Raw genomic sequence first — 21,725 nt, 5'->3', positions numbered from 1 at the left:
TCCTGGGCTACCTGGCTGTCCTGGCCATAGGGGCTCGCCCTCCTTTTTGGACTGAGACCTCGGGGTGCAGGCCAGCTGGGAATTGCTCGAGGCTCCAGGAGCCTAAAGGAGATGCCCAGCCCAGCTCCGTTAGCTGGTGCCACATTCCGGGAAGGCAAACTGAGGCCCGGGAAAGGCGCGTGGTTTGCTCAAGGTCACCCAGCAGGGGGGTGGCCGAGCCGCACTAGAATTCAGGACTTCGGACCCCTCAGGCCAAAGGCTGGCGAGTCCCTGATCCTCGGGCCGCCTTCTCCAGCCGGGAGGACCGCAGGTGAAGTCAGGAGAGAAGTTCTCAGGCTCTCCGATCGGGGGGGGGGGCCGGGGGGGTCCCTGCGCTTCCTCTCTACGGTTCCTTTAAGCACCGCCCCCAGCTCTCTCGGGGCTCCGGCTCCCCCCGCCCGCGCCGGCGCGCGCGTGTCTGGGTGTGAGTACCGGGGGGAGGGAAGGGAGGTGGGGGGGAGGGGCGGGCGCAGCGTCTCCATGGCGACGCGGCGGTGACGTCGCCGCCCGGGGGGCGTGGGCGTCCCGGGCCCGAGTGCGATATTAACCCGGGAGGCGGCGGGCGGGGAAGGGGAGAGGCAAGGAGGCCGGGGAGCCGTGCGGGACGGGGAGCCCGGGCTGGGGCCGGGGAGCCGCGGCGCGGCCAGCACCCGGACCCGGGACAGCCTCCCCGCCACCCCCTCCCCAGCCATGAAGACCCCGGCGGACACAGGTGCGGGCGGGCGGCGGGTGGCACGTGGGGGGCCGTTTGCACGTGCGGGGGCCGGGGCCGGGCCGGGCCCCTCGGAACCCGGAAAGTTTCCTGCGGGGAGGGGGGGCGCGTGGACGAAACCACGCCGCGGGGGGGGGTGCGCGCCGGGACCTGTTGCTCCCGGGGCTAGGTAGCCCGGAGTAGGAGGGACGAGAACTGGGTGGGGAAGGTTCCGGGGACGCAGCCCCCCTCTCTTCCCGCCTCCTGGGGAAACGGGGTCCGGGCCGCCGTGGGGGTGCGTGGGGGCGTCCCGCCGCGGAGCCGCCCCCGCCCCCGGGGCGGCGTGGTCCGGTCCGTGACCTTCAGGGCGGCTCGGTCCGGGAGGGGGCGGGCGGGGGTCCCGGGCCGGCCGCCCCTCCCCCGCCCGCGCCGCCGCGCGGCGGCCACAAAGTTCCCGAAGCTCGGCCCGAACGTTCGAAAAAGGAACTTTTTGTTTCCGACGGTGGAACGCGCGGCTTAAGGTGGCGCCGGGAGGGGGAGGGGGAGGCCCGGAGGGGCCAGGGCAGACCCTCCCCCGATCCGCTCCATCTGGGCGGGGACGCCGGGCGGCCCGGGGGGAGCGCGCCTCCTCCCTCTGCGGCCCCCCCTTGTCCCTCCTCTCCTCCGCCCCCCGCCCGTTCCACCTTAAGGGGCCTGCTCCCCCTCCCCCAGCTTTGGGCTGGGAGGGGGGACAGCCCCCCCCGCACCGCCCCCCATCCCCCTTCCCCGGCACAGCCCCCGAGTTTGGACTTTGGGCTGGGGGAGGGGGCTGAACTGCCCCCCGTCGGAATCCGGCCCGGGGCGGGGACAGGGGGGAGGGGGAAAGGAGCAGGGGAGGGGAGGGGGGCGCCGGGCTGTTCGAACTTGTTTCCTTCCCCGAGAACTTGTGTGTACTCTTCCCCCTCCCCCTTCTCCCGGACTGCTCTTAAAGGGCCCGCAGCCTACCGAGGGGGTTTGGAGATCGGCGGGGTCTGAGACCCCTGGTCTGCCAGGGGGGTGAGGAGGGTCACGTGGATCTGGTTCCCACCCCCGCCCCCCAGTGGTGGAGACCCTTCGTTTTTGGAAGGGTGGGGAGGGAGCAGCCGTTTAGGGGCTGGTGGAGCTCTGGCCCCGGATTTTGTGCCCCCAGCCCGTGCTCGGCCACCCCACTCGAGTGTGTCTGGGATGAGGTGGGGCACGAGGGCAGCGGCTCCGTCGGTCCCGTCCTTCTGTCCTGGCCTTCCCATCCTCTCCTGTTCCCACTTCCTGTTTTTCTCTGCTCCTGCTCTGGCGCCAGGCTCTAGCCCGAGGAGGGGGAGGGGGCTGCCTGGAGGAGGCGGCGGGATAGTCCCCCTGCCCCCAAAGTTACCCCTTGGCTTGCCCAGGGTGTAGGCGGCCGGCCTGTCCCATTGTCTGCCCCCCAGGGGGGCTTCCCAAACTTCGCCGCCTGCGTGTGTGTGTCAGGGCCTTGGGATCGGGCCTCCCCCGTGCAGCCTTCAGCGCCCCGGCTCCAGCATTCACCCACATTTCTGGGGTCCCTCACAGCTGTGAAGCTCCCCAGCCCCATGGCCTGCTGCCTGCGGGAGCCCCAGCTGGGCTCCGATCCCCGCCCCCCATGTCCACACAAGTGTGCACACACACACTCACACGCTCGAACACACTCGCACACACTCGCGCGCACACACACTCGTGCCTGGCTCCAGGGGCCTGGCAAACAGAGCCCCATTGAGAGACCCTGACGTCACCTTCCCCAGGAACAGGCCCTCATGTATGTGTGTGCCTGTGTCTTCAGCAGGGGCCAGACAGGCCAGGCTGGGGCAGGGGGCACGGCCCCTGGGCCTGGCCGGAGGGCAGCACCGTGGCTCCGGGCTCAGGCCTGGCTGACTGGGGCTCCCCCCTCCAGTTTTCTTTCCCTCGCTCCCTTTGTGTGTCTCCCTTTCTCACTCCTTCTCTTCTCCGCAAAGTTTATTTTTAGCTCCTGGCTCCCCCGCTCCCTGGCCCCATCTCGAGCGGTGGTTGCCTGGTTACAGGGACATGGAAGCTTGGGGGGGTGGGAGGAGAGGTAGATGCCAGGGGAGGTGGTGGAAGTATTCCGACAACCTCTGCCCCCGCCCCCCATCCCCAATGTGGCCCACAGGCAGAGCGGCACACCTGGTTCCCAAGACAGGAGGGCCCAGCGTGGGAAAGGAGATCTGGCCCTCTTGGGTCCCCCTGCGCCCAGCCTGCCTGCTCAGGTCCCAAAGCTCCTTACTGCCTTTCTCACTGCCCTTGGCGGCCCCTGCCCTCCCCCCTTCCTCCTCTTCCTCCTCCTCCCCCCTCAATTACCGGCTACATTGGTGCTGAATTATTGATAGACTCTGGTTGGCCCAGGGTTTGGGAGATGTGAGCAACCACAGACCCCCCCCCTTTCCCCCCAGGGGACCAGCCAGCCCACCACCAACCTCTGTCCAAGGTTAATGCTGCCCGCCCCTGCTCCGGGAGTGGCTGAGAGGTGGGACCCCCAGGGCTCAGGGAGGAGGCTTTGGGTGTCTCCCCCCCCAAGTTCTCAGACAGTCTGGCTTTCTCTCTCCTGGGGAAGACAGAGGCCCCTGTGTGCGCGTGAATGTGTGTGTGCTGACCTCATCGGCTACCATCCACCCCACCCCTCTCTTAGTTTTTCCAGACACTTCTCCCCCAAGGGTGCAGGGGGCCTGTGCTGGGATATGGGGGCTCATCTTCAGATGGAGGAGGGGAGCCCAGGGCACCGAGTGCTACCAGCCTCAAGAAGGAATGGGGGGAGAAAGGGGAGACAGACTGCTTATGGGGGCCTCGGACCCGCCACCTCTTCCTGCCCCTCCCCCTTGCTGGCAGCTCTGCCCGGAGCTGGCTGGCCGCCCGGCCCCCTGGCACCAGCCCCGGGACACGGCAGCCTCCGGTTTCCTGTCTCTGCCGGTGTTGCCCCAAGCCGCCGGCTCCATGTCTCTGGCTGTTTCTGTCTCCCTCTGAATCCGGTTTTCCTGCCTTCTTTTCCTTTTACCCCTGCTGGACTTACTTGAGACCCCTGTGCCTCCAAGTCCTTGATGATGGGAGCAAGGGGGTGTGGAAGACCAGGTTCCTTAGGGCAGGTGGAGATTGCAAGAGAGGAGGCTGAGAGGCCTCCACATTCAGAGTCTTAAATCCTGAGTTCAAACCACTCTTTCCATATGTGACCTTGGGAAAGTCCTTGTTTTCTGGGCCTCTGTTTTCTCATTGGTCACATGAAGACACTGGCCTTGGTGATCTCTAAGGCTCCTGATCTGAGAAGGAAGGAAGGAAGGACAGACCCCAGCAGGTCCGTACCACAGTGGGGAGAAGCACTTGCTGGGTTGGAGTCTTGCAGGCAGACAGGCTGCTTTGCCCAAGTGTTTCCCACCCTCTGGGCCTTGGGATTCCTGATCTGTAGAGTGAGAGGGGCTGGAGTAGTGGGCTTAGCCTGGCTCCTGATTGGCCCTGGCCCTTGTTCCCTCCACCTCAGGCTTCGCCTTCCCAGACTGGGCCTACAAGCCCGAATCATCCCCGGGCTCTCGGCAGATCCAGCTGTGGCATTTCATCTTGGAACTGCTTCGGAAGGAAGAGTATCAGGATGTCATTGCATGGCAGGGGGACTATGGCGAGTTCGTCATCAAAGACCCTGATGAGGTGGCGCGCCTGTGGGGCGTACGAAAGTGCAAGCCCCAGATGAACTATGACAAGCTGAGCCGGGCCCTGCGGTGAGCTGGGATGCAGTGGGGATGTTTGGCCAGTCCCTTGGGGACTACACGGCCTTGGTTCTACCCCAGTCTTCGAGAAGCTAATTTCTCAGCCTCTTGGCTCAGCTTGAAGACCCTCTGATTGGTGTGGGTGGCTCTCAGGCCTAGGGAGCTGTTGTCCTCTAACATTGATAGGATGGTAGAGCTGGGAGGGCCTCCTTCCTTGCCAGTAGCAGGCCCTTCTTAGGGGTGGGGAAGGAGGGTCCCAGAGAAGGCCCTGTCTCTGACTCCTCTGCCTCTCTCATACCCCTTCAGCTATTACTATAACAAGCGTATCCTTCATAAGACCAAGGGCAAAAGGTTCACCTACAAGTTCAACTTTAACAAGCTCGTGCTGGTGAATTATCCGTTCATTGACGTGGGGCTGGCGGGTAAGTGGGGGCATGGCGGGAGGAGGCCGAGGCTGGTCCCAGCCCAAGTGGGCTTGCTGGCCTCTGACTCATGCCCCACCTTCCCCCTCAGGTGGGGCCGTGCCTCAGAGCGCCCCGCCGGTGCCCTCTGGGGGAGGCCACTTCCGGTTCCCCCCCTCGACGCCCTCTGAGGTGCTGTCCCCCACGGAGGACCCTCGCTCACCCCCGGCCTGTTCGGCCTCCTCGTCAGCTTCTTCACTCTTCTCAGCCGTGGTGGCACGACGTTTGGGCAGAGGTTCCGTCAGCGACTGCAGTGATGGCACCTCGGAGCTGGAGGAGGCCCTAGTGGAAGATCCCAGGGCCCGCCCTCCAGGGCCCCCAGAGCTGGGTGCCTTTCGGGGACCCCCGCCAGCCCGCCTGGCCCCCGAGGCGGGTGTCTTCCGGGTCTACCCTCGGCCCCGTGGAGCCCCAGAACCCCTGAGCCCCTTCCCTGTCTCCCCCCTGGCTGGCCCTGGCTCTCTACTTCCCCCACAGCTCTCCCCAGCTATGCCCGTGACCCCCACCCACCTGGCCTACAGCCCTTCCCCAACGCTGAGCCCCATGTACCCTGGGGGGGGTGGCTCCCACTTCTCTTTCAGCCCGGAGGACATGAAGCGCTACCTCCAGGCCCACACTCAGAGTGTCTACAATTACCACCTCAGCCCTCGGGCCTTCCTGCACTATCCGGGGCTGGTGGTCCCTCAGCCCCAGCGCCCAGACAAGTGTCCGCTGCCGCCTCTGGCCCCCGAGACGCCACCCGCCCCGTCCTCGGCATCTTCCTCTTCCTCATCCTCCTCGTCCTCCCCTTTCAAGTTTAAGCTGCAGCCTCCTCCTCTGGGCCGGCGCCAGCGAGAGCGGGAGAAGCCCCTGGTGGGGGCTGAGAAAGGCGCTGGGGCCCCTGTGGGGGACGTGCCCCCGGCTCCTGGCCCAGCCCCACCCCAGATCAAGGTGGAGCCCATCTCAGAGGGAGAGTCAGAGGAGGTAGAGGTGACCGACATCAGTGACGAAGATGATGATGAGGATGGGGAGGTGTTCAAGGCTCCTCGGGTGCCCCCTGCACCCCCTAAGGTGGAACCTGGGGAGGGCCCCAGCCCCGCCCAGTGCATGCCCCTCAAACTTCGGTTCAAGCGGCGCTGGAGTGAGGATTGCCGCCTGGAGGGAGGCGGTATCGGCAGTGGCGGGGGGCAGGAGGAGGAGGACAAGAAGGTCAGGGCTGGGAACCCCTTGGCCCCGAGGCGGGTTAGTGCCGACCTTCAGCATGCCACTGCCCAGCTCTCCTTGGAGCACCGAGATTCCTGAGGGGGGCTGCCCTGGATCTCCCCAACCCCCACCCCCACTCCCACCCTTTACTTCTCTGCTGCCTTAATTCTGCCCTCTCCCTGGTCAACAGAGGTGGGAGGTCGGCTGGTGGGGGGAGGGGGGAGCAGACAGCTCTTGGGGACCCTTCCTCCAGGCCAGGGGACATTTCCTGGTCCCTTCTTCTGGACCCTCGCCTTCTTCCTCCTGCTCTCTTCTCTTTTGTATAAAACTTTTTGTTTTTCCTTTTTTAAAAAATGGGTGGGAGCGGGGGGATCCCAGGGCCTCCATCTCTGTATTTAGGCCTTGGGGAGGGAGGGGGGGTTGATATTGCAGGGGAGGGGGTTGACCTCTCTGGGGCAATTTTTATTGGAACTGAAGTGTCCCCCAACCCTGATTCAGAAGTGCACAGGAATTTAAAATAACTACAGCTTAGGAAATGAAGCCTTGATCTCCCCCCTTCCCCCCTTTGGGGCCATAGCACAGTCTCTCAATTCCCCCCCCCCCCCCAGCCTTTTGTCCTCTTCCCTGCCCCTCCTTTGTGTAGGGGAGGTGGGGGGTCAGTGCCTGTGTCTGGCCTTGCCCACCAGGTCTGGGGTGGGGTGGGGAAAGGGAGGGGATAACTTTGTACTTAACCAAAAACTTCTTGGGGTGGGGAGTGAGGTGGCGTCGCCCTCCTGGGGGCCACAAGTCTCTCTCTCTCTCTACAAGTGCCTACTGCCCCCCTCCCTCTTGCCCTTTCCCAAATGGTCTGTGCCCATCCTTGTCTCTCCCCCACCCCACATACACACTTCCTGGGTGAGGGGGCCCAAACCAAACAGAACTGGAACTCTTGGGGTGGGGGAGGGACTCAATCAGCCTTATTCTGTATAGCAGGGGTGGGGGAGGGAGGGGAGGGAGGGACCTGGAGAATGTATCAAAAACAATAAAATTTTGGGATCTTTACACAGTGTGTGCCTGCCTGCCCCCCCCCCCCCCCCCCCCCATTAAAGTAGGGCCCTTTTGCTATTGGTGAGTCCTGGCAGACATTGAGACTTGATCCAAAGGTCCCAGGAGTCAGTGCTTGGAGGACTCCCTCCCCATTTTACAGGTAGGGGAAGTCTTTGAAGGGAAGGGCCTGGAGCTGGGGCTGGAAACGTCCTACTCACAGATCCCTTCTCAGAGATTCCCGTTTCCTAAAGTGCCAGGCTCTCAGGGAGGAAGGCAAGAAAAGAACCTGGTTAGGCTGTTAGATGTTGGTGGAAATACATTTGAGCTCCAAGAGGGAGGGAAAGGGAGAGGGGAGAGGTGGACCAGCAGACCCTTCCCTTCCCTCATCATCCATCCAACAGACATTTTCCAAGTGGGGTACTAAGATCTGGGTACAAAAGCTGTTTGCAAGGAGTGTCCATCCTCCTAGGGGTCTAGAATATGTGTGATTGTTCATTTGAAGATGGGGTTTTTCCAGCAGGCATACAGCTTGGCATTCCCTCTGATGTCTTCTAGCCTCTTTCTGCTTCCCGAGGCATAGACCCTTGGCTTTGGGTGCTCCTGCAAGGCTTATGTTTTCAGCTCGAGGGCTGTCTGTATTCTCCCCATCATTCCAAGTCCCACCTACTCTGAGGCTCCCCAAATGCCCCACTTTATAGGGAGCCCTCTTTCTGAGGTCAGATAACACCCTTCTGGTCCCAAGTGTGATTCTGTGTGACCCTGGACCCGAAATGAGGGTAGTGATACTTGCATCATTGATTCAAAGAATAAAGCACTTTGTCTTTAAAAAAGTGTTAGGAAGGAGTTTGTTGGAAGGGACCAAGAGATCTGCTTGCTAGAGGAAAGTACTGGTGAGGAAACTACCCCTCGCTACACAAGTCAGCACAGGCTTTGTAATTTTTGAGCTCTGTGAATTGTCTGGGGCTGGCTTAAGGGACATGCCCAGAGTTACCCAGCCCACCTATGGAAGATCACATCTTTTATAACTGAATCTACTTTTACCACACTGCCAGGGACCTGGATTTGAGCTTGTTTCTATTAATTTCTTACCTCTGTACCTGTGGTCAAATCTCTCCCACTCTCTGGGCCTCAGTTTCCTCATCTGTAAATATGGGCATATTTGCATGATTGGGGCAGCTAGGTGGTGCAGTGGATAGAGCACCAGTGCAAGAGTCAGGAGGACCTGAGTTCAAATCTCACTTCAGACACTTGACACTCACTAGCTGTGTGATCTTGGGCAAGTCACAACCCCAATTGCCTCATCCTGGGTCATCTCCAGTCATCCTGATGAATATCTGGTCACTGGATTCAGATATCTGGAGGAGAAATGAAGCTGGTGACCTGCTCAGCCCTCCCTCACTCAAAACAAAGTGAAGTGCAAGTCAGGTCATCATTTTTCTGATGGCATGGTCTTCTTCGGCAACGAAGAACAAACACACATGTCATCTAAACCAGTGACGAGTCAAGAGAGTGGTTTGCAACTGGGGGGTACCCCCAATTTTCTAGCTGTGTATGCTGTGGTGAGTCATCTCTGCCTTCTCAACTGGCTTTTGACTTTTGAGACTTGGAGCAGCTCTTGGCACATAGTTGGTGCTTAAAAGAAACTTAATAAACTGGCAGCCCCCTTTTAACTACATTCTGTGACACACTTATTAGGTAGGAGAGGATGGGAAAAATAGGTACAAATGGGGAAATCGTGTCAGAGAAGGGAAGGATGGCTAACACCAAAGTAGGAAGAGCATGAGAGCTGGCTGATAAGGAAACTGAGGCATGAGAGGGCGGACTGGGCCACTGCAGTCTCCTGGGTGATGTAAGTCACTCCCTGGGGTGGGGGCCGCTGGGGGTGGAGGCGCCAGGCTATTTCAGGAAGTTGTCACCAGGCAACGCAGATGCTGCTGGGAGGGTGGTGGTAGTGGGGGGGGGGGGGGCCGGAGGAAAGGATGTCGTCACCTTCAGGAGGGGGCTGGGACCCTGCAGGGTGGAGACTTTGGTTTCCACAAATTCTCAGTCCCCACTGAAGAGTGGACTTGCTCATTGGTCCTGATCCCAGCCCCAAGGGATCCCCTCAGCCTGTCCCTGAGACGGTGGGAGATGGAGGGTGAGGTGGCCCCTTTACAATTTTAGCCTTCTCCTCTGACCCTAGAGAAACCGGCTCCCTTCATCCTTTCATTGAGTTCTCCACCCTCTTCAATGAGTACAATATCCTGGTAATTAAGCCTTTCCACCCTCTTCATTGGTCCCCAAGCCCATACTCATCCTGCCCCCAGCCCCCATCTCCTATCCATCTCCAAGGAACGGACCCTTCATCTTCCCTGGTCCCTATCTCCACTTAGCACTCCTCTCCTCACTGCCTGCACCTCCAGCCCTTATGGAACCTCTTCTGGCTTCCCCATCTCCTCTCCTAGAACCAAGTATCCTTTTGAACGGAGTCGCTCTTCCGAGCCCTTTAAATACACCTTTGTCCTGTCTCCCTTGTCCGAGCACCCCCTCCTCACTGAGCCCCTAACCCTGGTCCAAGCACCCCCTCCTCACTGAGCCCTTAACCCTGGTCCAAGCACCCCGTCCGCACTGCGCACCCCCTCCTCACTGAGCCCCTAACCCTGGTCCAAGCACCCCGTCCGCACTGAGCACCCCCTCCTCACTGAGCCCCTAACCCTGGTCCAAGCACCCCGTCCTCACTGAGCCCCTAACCCTGGTCCAAGCACCCCGTCCTCACTGAGCACCCCCTCCTCACTGAGCCCCTAACCCTGGTCCAAGCACCCCGTCCGCACTGAGCACCCCCTCCTCACTGAGCCCCTAACCCTGGTCCAAGCACCCCGTCCGCACTGAGCACCCCCTCCTCACTGAGCCCCTAACCCTGGTCCAAGCACCCCGTCCGCACTGAGCACCCCCTCCTCACTGAACCCCTAACCCTGGTCCAAGCACCCCCTCCTCACTGAGCACCCCCTCCTCACTGAGCCCCTAACCCTCGTCCAAGCACCCCGTCCGCACTGAGCACCCCCTCCTCACTGAGCCCCTAACCCTGGTCCAAGCACCCCGTCCGCACTGAGCACCCCCTCCTCACTGAGCCCCTAACCCTGGTCCAAGCACCCCGTCCGCACTGAGCACCCCCTCCTCACTGAACCCCTAACCCTGGTCCAAGCACCCCCTCCTCACTGAGCACCCCCTCCTCACTGAGCCCCTAACCCTCGTCCAAGCACCCCGTCCGCACTGAGCACCCCCTCCTCACTGAGCCCCTAACCCTGGTCCAAGCACCCCGTCCGCACTGAGCCCCTAACCCTGGTCCAAGCACCCCGTCCGCACTGAGCACCCCGTCCGCACTGAGCACCCCCTCCTCACTGAGCCCCTAACCCTGGTCCAAGCACCCCGTCCGCACTGAGCACCTCCTCCTCACTGAGCACCCCCTCCTCACTGAACCCCTAACCCTGGTCCAAGCACCCCCTCCTCACTGAGCACCCCCTCCTCACTGAGCCCCTAACCCTCGTCCAAGCACCCCGTCCGCACTGAGCACCCCCTCCTCACTGAGCCCCTAACCCTGGTCCAAGCACCCCGTCCGCACTGAGCCCCTAACCCTGGTCCAAGCACCCCGTCCGCACTGAGCCCCTAACCCTGGTCCAAGCACCCCGTCCGCACTGAGCCCCTAACCCTGGTCCAAGCACCCCGTCCTCACTGAGCACCCCCTCCTCACTGAGCCCCTAACCCTGGTCCAAGCACCCCGTCCGCACTGAGCACCCCGTCCGCACTGAGCACCCCCTCCTCACTGAGCCCCTAACCCTGGTCCAAGCACCCCGTCCGCACTGAGCACCCCCTCCTCACTGAACCCCTAACCCTGGTCCAAGCACCCCGTCCGCACTGAGCACCCTCTCCTCACTGAGCCCCTAACCCTGGTCCAAGCACCCCGTCCGCACTGAGCACCCCCTCCTCACTGAGCCCCTTTCCCCTTTAAAGGATCTGCCCCCGCCCCTGCCCTGCTAAGAACTGTAGCAGAATGCTCACGCAGCGGCCCCGCCCCCTCCCGGACAACCTTGGGTAACGGCAACTCACAGTGGGCCTCTCCCCGCTCCCGTCCCGCCCCTAGAGGGGCGGAGCCTTCAGAAGGAGCCGCGTGGCCCACTTCGGAACATGCGCATACTTTTTTCTGGTTGACGTCCGACAGGGGGCAGTGCAGCTTGCCCAGGCTGGGAACTACAACTCCCAGCAGCACAAATTTCAGCTTTGGACTTTGATTTTTTACGTCCGCTACCAACAGTCTCGCTGGAAAATTACAGATTTCTTCAATGCCCCTGCTATCCATTAGGAACGCCACCTCCATAAGCGTGGAGACCTACAAATCCCAGAACATCTGGCTCCGAACTGAGCTCTCTGGATGCTTACTCGACCCTAGCCTACTGTCCGCTCAGGGAGAACTACAAATACCAGAAACCTGTAGGACGAGGTGGGCGTCGGGTCAGGCTGGCACCCACGTGAGGACTCCAATAGCCAGAATTCACTGGGGTTAGGAAGTGCTGAAAGTTTCTAGCTTTTCCGGAGACTCAGGTAAAGGTATACTACAGAACTTCATTTCCTCTCAGCATCGAGAGTGAGTGTTGGTGTACGTGCATCCGTATGCATGAGAGGAAGAATGAGAAGAGTCAACTTCCCAGTATTCCATGGGTGCGCGGGGAGGAATGAAAACGAAGCACGGGGGAGGAAAACGGGGACTGCATTTCCCAGCATTCCTTAGGGGTGGGGGAGGAGCTGAAGACTAGAGCGTTCCTTTTCTCGGCGGTCGTTGCGCGAGGGCGTTGGTTCCCAGCTCTTATCGGTTAAAGGAAGACTCCACTTCCCAGAATGCTTTGTTATTCGCTGACCCCTCCCCCCTACGAGGGTGGGTCCATGACGTATACTCGAGCGCCTTCATCATACAACCTGCAATGACTCCACTGCTTCCCCTTTCTTTGCAACTAATTACCAAAGAAGAGAGGAGGCGGGGAGCGATGTAGATGTCCTTTCTCTTCGCGGCCGGCATCTCCTCACTTTTTTTCTCAGGGTCTTCTTTGGGCCCGTAATTTGACAGGAGGAGGGGGTGGAGGTGATCTCGAACTCCATCTCCCACGATCCTCTGTGGCTTTAGGTGCCTAAATGTTGCAATGAATTATATTTCCGCGACTTCGCCGTCGCGGTCCGTGACGTAAGACAAGACAGTTGGGAGTTTCTGGGAGGGGACTACTTGTCCCGGCATTCCTTGGGGCTCCCAAAGCTCTTCAGGGAGCCGAACTCTTTAGGCGTCTTCAGCGCCCTCGGCTCACCCAGCACATCGAGAGGGCGCATGTACGCTGTTTCCCAGGATTTCCTAGGCTTCTCTGTTGGGCCAGCTCCCCGAGAGCGCGTGGAGACTGCATCTCCCGACATCCTTCAGGGCCCGATCTTCGGAGCCCATGACGTTGCTTCTGTGGTGGAGCGAGGACTCCATTTCCCAGTGCGCTCCGCGGGGTCAGGCCGGCGGTGTGAGCGTGCGCGAACTGCATTTCCCGGCGAGCCCCGCGGCGCGGAGCCGGAGCCGGAGCCGCAGCCGCAGCCGGAGCCGGAGCCGGAGGCCGGAGCGGCCGCGGCCTGGAGCGGAGCCGGACCCCAGCCCAGCCCGGCCCGGCCGGGGCCCCGGGGAGCAGCGCGGCGGCGTCTGAGGCGCCATGAGCGGCGGAGCCCCGGGGGGCGGCGGCGGCGGCGGCAGTAGTGACAGCATCTCGGGCCGGGCCCGGACCAGCTCGTTCGGAGAGCCAGGGCCGGCGGGACCCGGGCCGGGGCCGGGCGGAAGCGGATCAGGCCCCGGACCCACCGTCGGACCCACCGTCTCCAAGGCCGGCGGTCCGGACCCGGGCCGGGGTCCGGCCCCGCCAGCCTCGGGTGCGGGCCCCGGCCCGGGTCCTGCCCCCGGCCCCATTCCTCCCGGTCCCGGCCCCGGCGGCTCGGGTACCGGCGGCGGTGCGGGGGCCGTGAACGTGGCCTTGCCTTCGGGCCCCGGAGGCGGCGGAGGCGGCGGAGGTTCGAGCTTCCCACCACCCGCCGTGAAGCTGGGCCGTGAGTAGGGGCGGGGGCTTCCCCTGCCCTCCTTCTTCCCCACAGCCCCCTCCCGCGCTCGGGGCCACCCCGTACTTGGCCCGGGGTCCCGGGGTCGCGACCCCCCGGCACACCCTGCCCCTCTGCAGGGCTTGGGGAGGGGCGGGCGGGCAGCCACCGGCCAAGGAACCCCAGCCCTGGGGAGGCACCGGGCCGGGGTGCCCCACTTTCCATAACGGAGAGTGGTCCTGGGGGTCACGGAGTCCTCTTCTTCCCCCTAATCCCCCGCAGGTACCACTAAGGGGGCTGAAGCTGTAGAGGTCAAAAGTCACCAGCCAGAAGTCTTGTCTCAGCCTTTCCCCCCCAACAGTAAGGTGGCCCTAGGGACTGGAGGTTAAAGGTCAGGGGCCCTTCCTCTTTCCCGGACTGAGGAGGGATGCTGAGATCAGCTCCTCATCTCCCCCTTACACAGACCCCAGGAAGGGCAGAGGGACTGGACCCAGAGGCTGAATGTGACCTCCCCTACCCCTTCTCCAGCCCCCCAGCAGGGAGTCCCCACATTTCTCTTCTCCAGGTGACACTGGGAAAGTGACCACGGTGATGGCGACCTTGGGGCAGGGGCCCGAGCGCTCCCAGGAAGTGGCCTACACGGACATCAAGGTGATCGGCAACGGCTCCTTCGGTGTCGTCTATCAGGCCCGCCTGGCCGAGACTGGGGAGCTGGTGGCCATCAAGAAGGTGCTGCAGGACAAGAGATTCAAGGTACTGAGTGCTGCAGTGCGCATGTCTGGACCCACACCCTAGAGATCAGGGAGGGCACCGGGCAGATCTGAGAGCCCCAACACAGTCAGGCCAAGGACTGGTGTGCTGTGGGCTTGGACTTAGTGACAACAAAGGGAGGTGGGCTAGGGCTAGGCTGGGATTCTCTTGGGCACCCCGCTCAAATCCTACTCCCCACTGAGAGAGACCAGAATGCAGAGGAAAGTGTTTGGAGGCTGGAGCCTGGTGAGGACAGGGGACTGTGTCTAGAGGAGCAGGAGATCCAGGCTCCAGGAGCACCCAGGCTGGGGGCGGGGCTCTGGGCTGCCAAGGGGTGGGGTTGGGAGGGCAGGACCTGCAGAGGTGGTGAACTGAAGGTCGAGGTCCTCCAAAGGAGGGCTGGCTTCTGCCTAACATGTTCTAGGGGATCCAAGAGGTCAGGCCTGAGGAGAAGGAGGGAAAGAGGGACAAGAGACAGGGGTGGGGGTTGGTGAGAGGAGACGAGGGCAGGATCAGGGTTCTAGAGCAGCTAGGGAGCCCAGGAAAGAGATGGAGAACTGGAGAGGAAGGCGGGACTCCTCTGACCCTTGACTGGTACAAGAGAGAGCTGAGACCTGGGAGGCGTTGAATCAGGGTTTGGAAAGGGGACCAGAAGAGAAGGGAGAGCAGGTTTTTGGATTGGCTCAGAGGGGCCGACCCCAGGGCAGCTCTGGTGTCAGGGGTCATGAGTGGCCAGATCCAAGCAGGGATGAGGCTGGGATCTGGGCCCCAGGGGGAGAGGCAGTCCAGAGGCAAGACTCAATTCTGGGGCCCAGGAAGGGCATGGTACCACCCCAGAAAGGAAAGGGAGAAGGGGTGGGGACGCGGTTGGCCTGAGCTCCCGTTGGGAGAACAAGGGCTTTGGTGCTTGAGAAGGAGGAGACTGGAAAGAGTGGGGAATTGGGAAGAGACAGTTTGACCTAGTGGAAAGAGAGGTGAATCTGACCTGAGAAGACCCAGATTCAAGTGCTGTTTGGGCCTCTGTGTGTGTGTGGCTTTGGATGAGTCACTTGTCTTTGGGCCTCAGGGAGGGAGCTGGGCTGGCTGCCTTTAGCTCTGGGTCACAGGCCTATAACCTCTAAGATTCTTTCCCTTGCTAAACCCTGTAATTTCTGGTATTTGGGGAGGGGGGAAGTGGGCATCAGAGGAGAGGCTTCATGGAATATGGGGGTCCTGTGGTGGGCCTGAGAGGGAAGGAGGGAGATGGGAGCTGAGCCAGGTATAAGTTGGGGCCCAGAAGGGAGCAGGAGCTCTGGTGTCTCAGGGACAGGGGAGGAAAGGTCTGAGGCAAGGTCCCAGGGAGGAAATGCAGGTTGGGCAAGAGTGGGCCAAGACCACAAAAGAAGACAAGTCTGGGAGGGGGAAGACAGGGGCTCCACTGCCCCCTGCCCCCAGGCTCAGCTCTGCCTTCTTTCCCCAGAATCGGGAGCTGCAGATCATGAGGAAGCTGGACCATTGCAACATTGTACGGCTTCGCTATTTCTTTTACTCCAGTGGAGAAAAGGTGAGTGAGGCCTAGAGGCCAAGCAGCTCCTCCCTTCTGGCACCTCTGGCTCTGGGGAGCGCCCGGGCCCCCTCCTCACCCTCTTTCTCTTTCCTCATGGCAGAAGGACGAGCTTTACCTGAATCTGGTGCTGGATTTTGTGCCTGAGACCGTTTACCGGGTGGCACGGCACTTCACCAAGGCCAAGCTGACCATCCCATCCATCTATGTCAAGGTGGGATTTGGCCCCAGCTTGTCCTGGCTGCAAAACCCTGGGGGGGGGGGGTCCCACTCTCTCAGTCATGGGGTGGGGGGGTGAGGTGGAGATGGGAGCTATCAATATAGTCCTGACCTCCTGGGACAGCAAGAAAGTGCTAGAGATGGGGAGAGTGCGGTCCTGGGCTTTCATGAGCCAGTTGTAGGCCCCTTGGGCAGCCTGGGAAAGCCTGCGGACCCCTTTCCAGGGGTTTTGAAATGTTTTTAAATAATTAGAGGAAATGCTCAATTTCAGTTAAAGGTTATTGAAAACAGACATAACTCCCCTTTCCCCCAAGTTCACAGATTCCTTGATTTAGGATGCTGAGTCTTGGCCTTGTCTCCATTCTGGAGAATGGGTACCTTGAAGTATCTGTAATAGAGAAGACCCCCCACCCCCCAACATACTTTGTAGCAGGAAGCAAGGGCCTTCAGAAGGGCTGGACCTGGATGAGAACTCAGGTGTTCTGGGCCTCTTCTATCTGCTCTAGCTCCTAGATTGCAGTGCACGCCCCCTTCCCCCTAAGTGCTAGAGAGAAAAGGCAGAGGGAGTCCGTGTGGGGAGGCAGCAAATGAGAGCAAGACAGACTCAAGGACCAGGCGGGGCCCACAAGCAAGCCTTTCCCCTCTGTCCCTATAAGTACTGAGCGTTGGGACCTTGTGCCGAGGGGTCTCCAGAACCTGGCCTGCCTTCACACAGCCTTGAGCTGAGCCAGCATCCCCTCTGGCATACCTAAGATTGTGTGCTTGGAGATTGCCCTGGACAGGAGTTCCCTCCTCCTGAAGGCAGCCTACCCCTCTGCTGGGCGGTTCTGATTGGTCAGTCAGCTTGAGCCACATTTCAGCTGCCTGTGCTTGTGCCCTTTGCTCCCAGGCATAGCATCAGCCCGACACTGGAAGGGCCTTGGAAAGGTCACAGCTAGTAGATGACTGAGCTGGGGTCCATAGTTCTTGGATGTGTCTTTAGGACCTGCCCAGGTTTTCTGCCCCCAACCCTCCAGGCCCAGCAGCGGATCCTCACAGGCTAGTTTACCTGCTTACAAACACTGGTCAAGAAATGTGACTCCTGACCCTTGTCTGGGCTTGAGGGAACAGGCAGGGGCACAGGGTGCTGTGTCCCAGCTCTGCCATTGGCTGCTTTTGCCCTCTTGGGACCCGCCCCCATAGTCAGGGGGCTTAGATGACAGGAGCCCCCAAGCCCTTTGGGCTATCCTGTCTGATTCTGTGGCTAGGCTCCCGGCCCAGGCGGGTGGGGGGCTGCAGAGGCCTTAGGGATGGAAGGGACTGCACAAGGTATGTCGCTCAGCCTGGAACAGAATCCCCTCTACCACATTCTTAACAAGTGATTGATTATGTGACCTCCACTGGAGGACCTCCAGTAATTGGGGCTCACTGCCTGCAGCTTGGTTACATTACATTGTGATCCTCTGGGGCCAAGCAGAAGAGCTTTTGCTGGCTAGACCTTGCAATATACGAAGGCTTCTAGCTTGGAGGACTCCCTTGACCCCTTTGAGCATTGTTGTAGTGACTCTGTTTCCCTTAATGCTCTGGGGTGGGTGTTCTCCCTTAAGGCTGACCACAGCGTGTCCCGCAGGTATACATGTACCAGCTTTTTCGGAGCTTGGCCTACATCCACTCACAAGGTGTTTGTCACAGAGACATCAAACCCCAGAACCTCCTGGTGGACCCAGACACCGCTGTCCTCAAGCTTTGTGACTTTGGCAGGTGGGCAGAGCTGGGGCCTGAGGTTATTGGGTATGGGGAGGGGTGCCGGGAACTCACCAGCCTTTATTTCCTTCCTCCTGCTTATTGTCTTACAGTGCTAAGCAGCTGGTCCGGGGAGAGCCCAACGTCTCCTACATCTGCTCGAGGTACTACCGGGCCCCCGAGCTCATCTTTGGAGCCACTGACTACACCTCGTCCATCGGTCAGAGCCGCCAGGAGGCTGGGGTTGTGGTGGGCCAGAGGTCATCTTGTCTCTGTCCCGCCCACTTTTTGGTCTGGGGTGGGGTCCGGGAGGATGGATGGGGATGGTTGGGGACCGTGGGAAGACTGACTGACTGCTGCTGGTCATGCCACAGAGCCCTGGAGCTCCAGCCGTTCAGGGGTCGGGGTCAGAACGGAGCTGGGACAGAACCAGATTTCTGGTGCCCCCGTACCAGGCTTCCATTTGTGTGCCTGGCCTCCAGATGATTGCAAGGTTGGCGTCCAGCCCTATTGGCTTGTGGTCTGCTCGTTGTCCAGAGAGGAGGCCGAAGACCCCCTGGGAGGTGGGAGTTGTTCCTTTGCCTTCTGACACCCTTTCCGTTGGCAGATGTGTGGTCTGCTGGCTGCGTCCTTGCCGAGCTTCTCCTCGGTCAGCCCATCTTTCCTGGGGACAGTGGGGTGGACCAACTGGTAGAAATTATCAAGGTGAGAGTGGAAGGGGCTATGCACTGTGAGAGCGAGTGACACTGAGGGAGAGTCTGAGTCCTAGACAGGTTGCTGCGTTCCCTACAGGTGTTGGGGACGCCCACACGGGAGCAGATCCGGGAGATGAACCCAAATTACACTGAGTTTAAATTCCCCCAGATCAAGGCCCATCCGTGGACAAAGGTTTGGCCACAGTTTGGTTTTGGGGGGAGTTGTGGCTCTGGACCCCAAGACACCCCCCTACACACACACTGTGGGAGGAGACTCACAGTGGCCCTTGGCCCTCTGTGCCCTCTGCGTCAGGTCTTCAAGGCACGGACACCGCCAGAGGCCATCGCACTGTGCTCCCACCTGCTGGAGTACACCCCTGCCACGAGGCTGTCCCCCTTGGAGGCCTGCGCCCACAGCTTCTTTGATGACCTGCGCAGCCCTGGGGCCCAGCTCCCCAACAGTCGGCAGCTGCCCCCCCTCTTCAATTTTAGCCCTGGTGGTGAGTTGGGAGAGGCAGCTTGGGGGTGGGAACAGAGGAAAAAGAAAGATTAGGAGCCAGGGAAGGTAAGAGATGAGAGGTGTGATCAGAAGGGGGGAGGGAAGGCTCCGTGCTCACCTCCCTCACTGCTCCCTGCGTCTTCCCCCAGAGCTCTCCATCCAGCCAAGTCTCAACGGCATCCTCATCCCTTCCCACCTGAGGAGCCCTACAGCCTCTGTCTCCTGCCCCACCTCACACGGTGAGTTGGGGGACCACAAAGGACACCCGTGCAGCAGCAAGCCAGTGTGAGGGGCCTGGCGTTGACCCCTTCCTGTGTTGCCTCAGTTTTAGGGGAGAACCAGGATCGGCCAGGACAGGAGCCTTCTACATCTGTAGCCGACTCCTCCTGAGGGCCTCCAGGATGCCCCTTCCACCTTCCATCCCGGAAGCCCTGGGTCGGAGGCCTGGGTTCTCAAGCCTGCCTTCTCCCCATTCCTGGCTGGGTTCAGTTTTTAGATGGGAGGCAAGGAAAGGGGAGAAGCCAGCTGAGACCCAGGCCCCTCCTACCTCACCGAGGCAAGAGGCTGGTAGGGGAAATGGAGGACGGGGTACCCCTTTAGCCTCTGTTCCTTCCCTCCCCCCACACTGAGCTGGCTGGCCGAGCTAGCTTTTTAACAGAGGATTTTAACTGGGTGTTGGGGGGGTGGTGGAGAGAGAAGGAAGAGGCCCTTTGGGCTTAGCCTCAGGGGTTTGAGCACTCCCCCCCATCCCCTGTCACCCCCCATTTGTCCCTTGTAAATAGGACCAGACCCTGTCTCAGGCCCCTCTTTCTTCCTGACCCCTTCCATCCTCTTCCCCCCAGGTGTAAATAGATTGTTATAATTTTTTCTTAAAGAAAATGTCGCAATGATTCGCGCCGCCCATCCCCCCGTCCCCAGCTGTGTCCCATCTGCCCTCCCCACTGTCCCCCTCCCCCCAATCCCTCTCCCCTTACCCCCCAGCCCTCTGGGACAGGGAGGGGGCCTGGGGGTCCTGATGTCTTAGTTCCCACGGTAGGGTTTGCCTGTGTACAGAACTTTCCGTTCAATAAATTATTGGCATGAGAAGGACCTGCCTCTGCCCCTGGTGTCCCTTGGGGCAAGTTCAGGAGGGTGGTGTGGGCTGCTGGTCCCTGGCCTGATCCTGCCTCTGCCTGGGGTCCTGGGCAGTCTCTTTCCTCCTGGGCCTCCTCTCCCTATTGGGGGATATTGGCCTCCATATTTCCTTGAGTCCCTTCCAGGCTGGGATTCCAGGCTAGACCTCCTTCCTGTAGTGCTAACCTAGGTTTGGAAAACCTCCCCACAAAGCAATACTCTGGGGAGGTAGCTTGGGGGCATGTGTTTATTGTCATTTTACAAAGGAGGAAACTGAAGCTCATGGTAAGTGGTCAGCATTTTTTGTCAGTGATTTGGATGAAGGAATAGGAAGCAAGCTTGTCTGAATGAAATGCTGAATTTGGTGGAATGAATGTTAGGTGATGTATTTTGGAGGAAAAACAGTTAGACGTTTGTGTGAGCCAGCCACAACTGCTGAGAAGATCATGGGGTCCCGAATGAGAGATTTGTTGTTGGCCATTATTAGACCATGGCTGGCGTGTGAGCTAATCCCTTGTCAAACCTGGTGATGGTCCTTGAGATGCTGCCATGTTACGCTGTAGTGAAGGACCTGGAGAACAGAAGACCATCTTTAATTGGTGGAAATAAGGGAGTAAGAATGTACAGAGGGCCTACTGTGTGCCAGATATTATCTTAGTTGGTCCTCACAACAATTGCCGTTTTGAGGCAAGCGGAGGCTGTGACTTGGCCAGTCACACAGCTAATGGGTATGTGAGGCCAGATTCAAGACTGTCTTGGTTTGTTGACCTCTGCAGAGCAGATTTGGGCTCATCATAAAGTAATTTCTGAACAGAGCTTCCCAGAGGTGAAGGGGGTGACCTCGGAAGGTAGGGGGTTGCTTTCCCCTCATGAGACATGTGACTGGGACAGCTGATCAGAAGCAGCAACTCGTCTTTGTCTCCATCTCCGTCTTCCGCAGTGTTCAAGCTGAGGCTGGATGTAGGATTTATGACTCGGGTGTAACCAGGCTTAGATCAGGCTTCAAGTATGAGGGCCCCCGTGCTCCTCCACAGCCTGAACCAGGTGAAGGTGGAATCGGGAAACGTTTAACAAAATAAAGAAGAATGCACTAAAGAAAGTGTTGACGTGGTTTTCTCAGGCGCTACGCAGCCCACAGGGATGGCTTCCTGCATCCCTCCCCTTGCTATTGGAGCTAAACACCACTGGCCTTCTCGTCTTCATCTTCATCCTTTCTCATTCTGTTGTTGGGAGCCTTCACATCAAGGGCATCCCTGGTGGGGCTTCACATTGGACCTGAGGGCATCTAAAGTTATCCCTTCTGAACTGTAACCTGACCAAAGTCACAGCTGGGATTAGAACACAGGGCCCTGTGCCAAGTCTTGTATTCTTCCCCTGGATCAGCCTTTCATTGCCCCATGGGAAGCCAAGGGTCCATTTACATCTGACCTTCTATCATTGTGGCCTTGGGCATCTCTGGAAAAGATGGCTCCAGTAGTGTTCATGGGATGTGCAAGTGTTGGGGGAGAGGAAGTTGAGGCTGGGTCAAGAACCATAAGGGCCCACGTGATGCTGAACTCCGAACCAGCAGGGTCTAGCCCGAGGGTGGCAGAGTAGGGTTGTGGGAAACCCTGAGTGGGCTCAAAGTTCAAGAGCAGACTCAAATCAGGTTTGTGCCACTCCCTGCTTGGGGCACCCTGTCCCCTTTCTGGTCTGTTTCCACCCCTCCCTCTTTCCTTCCCTCTGCAGCCTGTGACTGGGGGCCCCCTCTTCTGCTGAGCATTTTCTAATCCTGAGGCTTTTCTGACCCCCTTTTTCCTGGCTCTCCTCTGACTGACCTCAGTCTCCTCCAAGGCTGTGTTGTGAGCCCTCTTCTCCCACCATAGTCTGCTGTGTTTCCAGGTTTTAACCACCAGCTCTATAGACGCTTCTCAGATGTTTGTCTAGCCTTAACCCCTCTCCTAATCTGGAGTCTCCAACTGCCTATTAAG

The 21,725-nt window shown here is 59.9% G+C and overlaps 2 protein-coding genes across 6 annotated transcripts; both read left to right on the top strand.

Annotated features, from left to right (window-relative positions):
- Positions 1 to 577: 577 nt before the first annotated feature.
- Positions 578 to 7,145, top strand: ERF (ETS2 repressor factor). 2 transcript variants are annotated; one of them, XM_072607906.1, is made up of 4 exons: positions 578 to 751; positions 4,242 to 4,476; positions 4,771 to 4,886; positions 4,978 to 7,145. In XM_072607906.1, the coding sequence occupies exons 1-4, from the start codon at positions 730 to 732 to the stop codon at positions 6,201 to 6,203; spliced, it is 1,599 nt and encodes a 532-aa protein (XP_072464007.1). In that variant the 5' UTR covers positions 578 to 729; the 3' UTR covers positions 6,204 to 7,145. The 2 variants fall into 2 exon arrangements, with proteins under 2 accessions (XP_072464007.1, XP_072464009.1); XM_072607908.1 differs by lacking the exon at positions 578 to 751 and adding an exon at positions 1,632 to 4,058.
- A 5,568-nt stretch (positions 7,146 to 12,713) lies between these two features.
- On the top strand, positions 12,714 to 19,728 carry GSK3A (glycogen synthase kinase 3 alpha). Of its 4 annotated transcripts, none has more exons than XM_072607893.1 (12): positions 12,714 to 13,226; positions 13,497 to 13,574; positions 13,780 to 13,967; positions 15,424 to 15,507; positions 15,611 to 15,721; positions 17,336 to 17,466; positions 17,562 to 17,668; positions 18,056 to 18,153; positions 18,241 to 18,336; positions 18,457 to 18,643; positions 18,792 to 18,881; positions 18,974 to 19,728. In XM_072607893.1, the coding sequence occupies exons 1-12, from the start codon at positions 12,839 to 12,841 to the stop codon at positions 19,030 to 19,032; spliced, it is 1,617 nt and encodes a 538-aa protein (XP_072463994.1). In that variant the 5' UTR covers positions 12,714 to 12,838; the 3' UTR covers positions 19,033 to 19,728. The 4 variants fall into 4 exon arrangements, with proteins under 4 accessions (XP_072463994.1, XP_072463993.1, XP_072463995.1 ...); XM_072607892.1 differs by having other exon boundaries at positions 18,968 to 19,728; XM_072607894.1 differs by lacking the exon at positions 13,497 to 13,574 and having other exon boundaries at positions 18,968 to 19,728.
- Positions 19,729 to 21,725: the final 1,997 nt, after the last annotated feature.

The sequence above is a fragment of the Notamacropus eugenii genome, chromosome 5, assembly GCF_028372415.1.
Source record: "Notamacropus eugenii isolate mMacEug1 chromosome 5, mMacEug1.pri_v2, whole genome shotgun sequence".
In the NCBI taxonomy this organism is placed as follows: domain Eukaryota; kingdom Metazoa; phylum Chordata; class Mammalia; order Diprotodontia; family Macropodidae; genus Notamacropus; species Notamacropus eugenii.
This window is presented reverse-complemented; position numbering and strand designations above follow the sequence as displayed.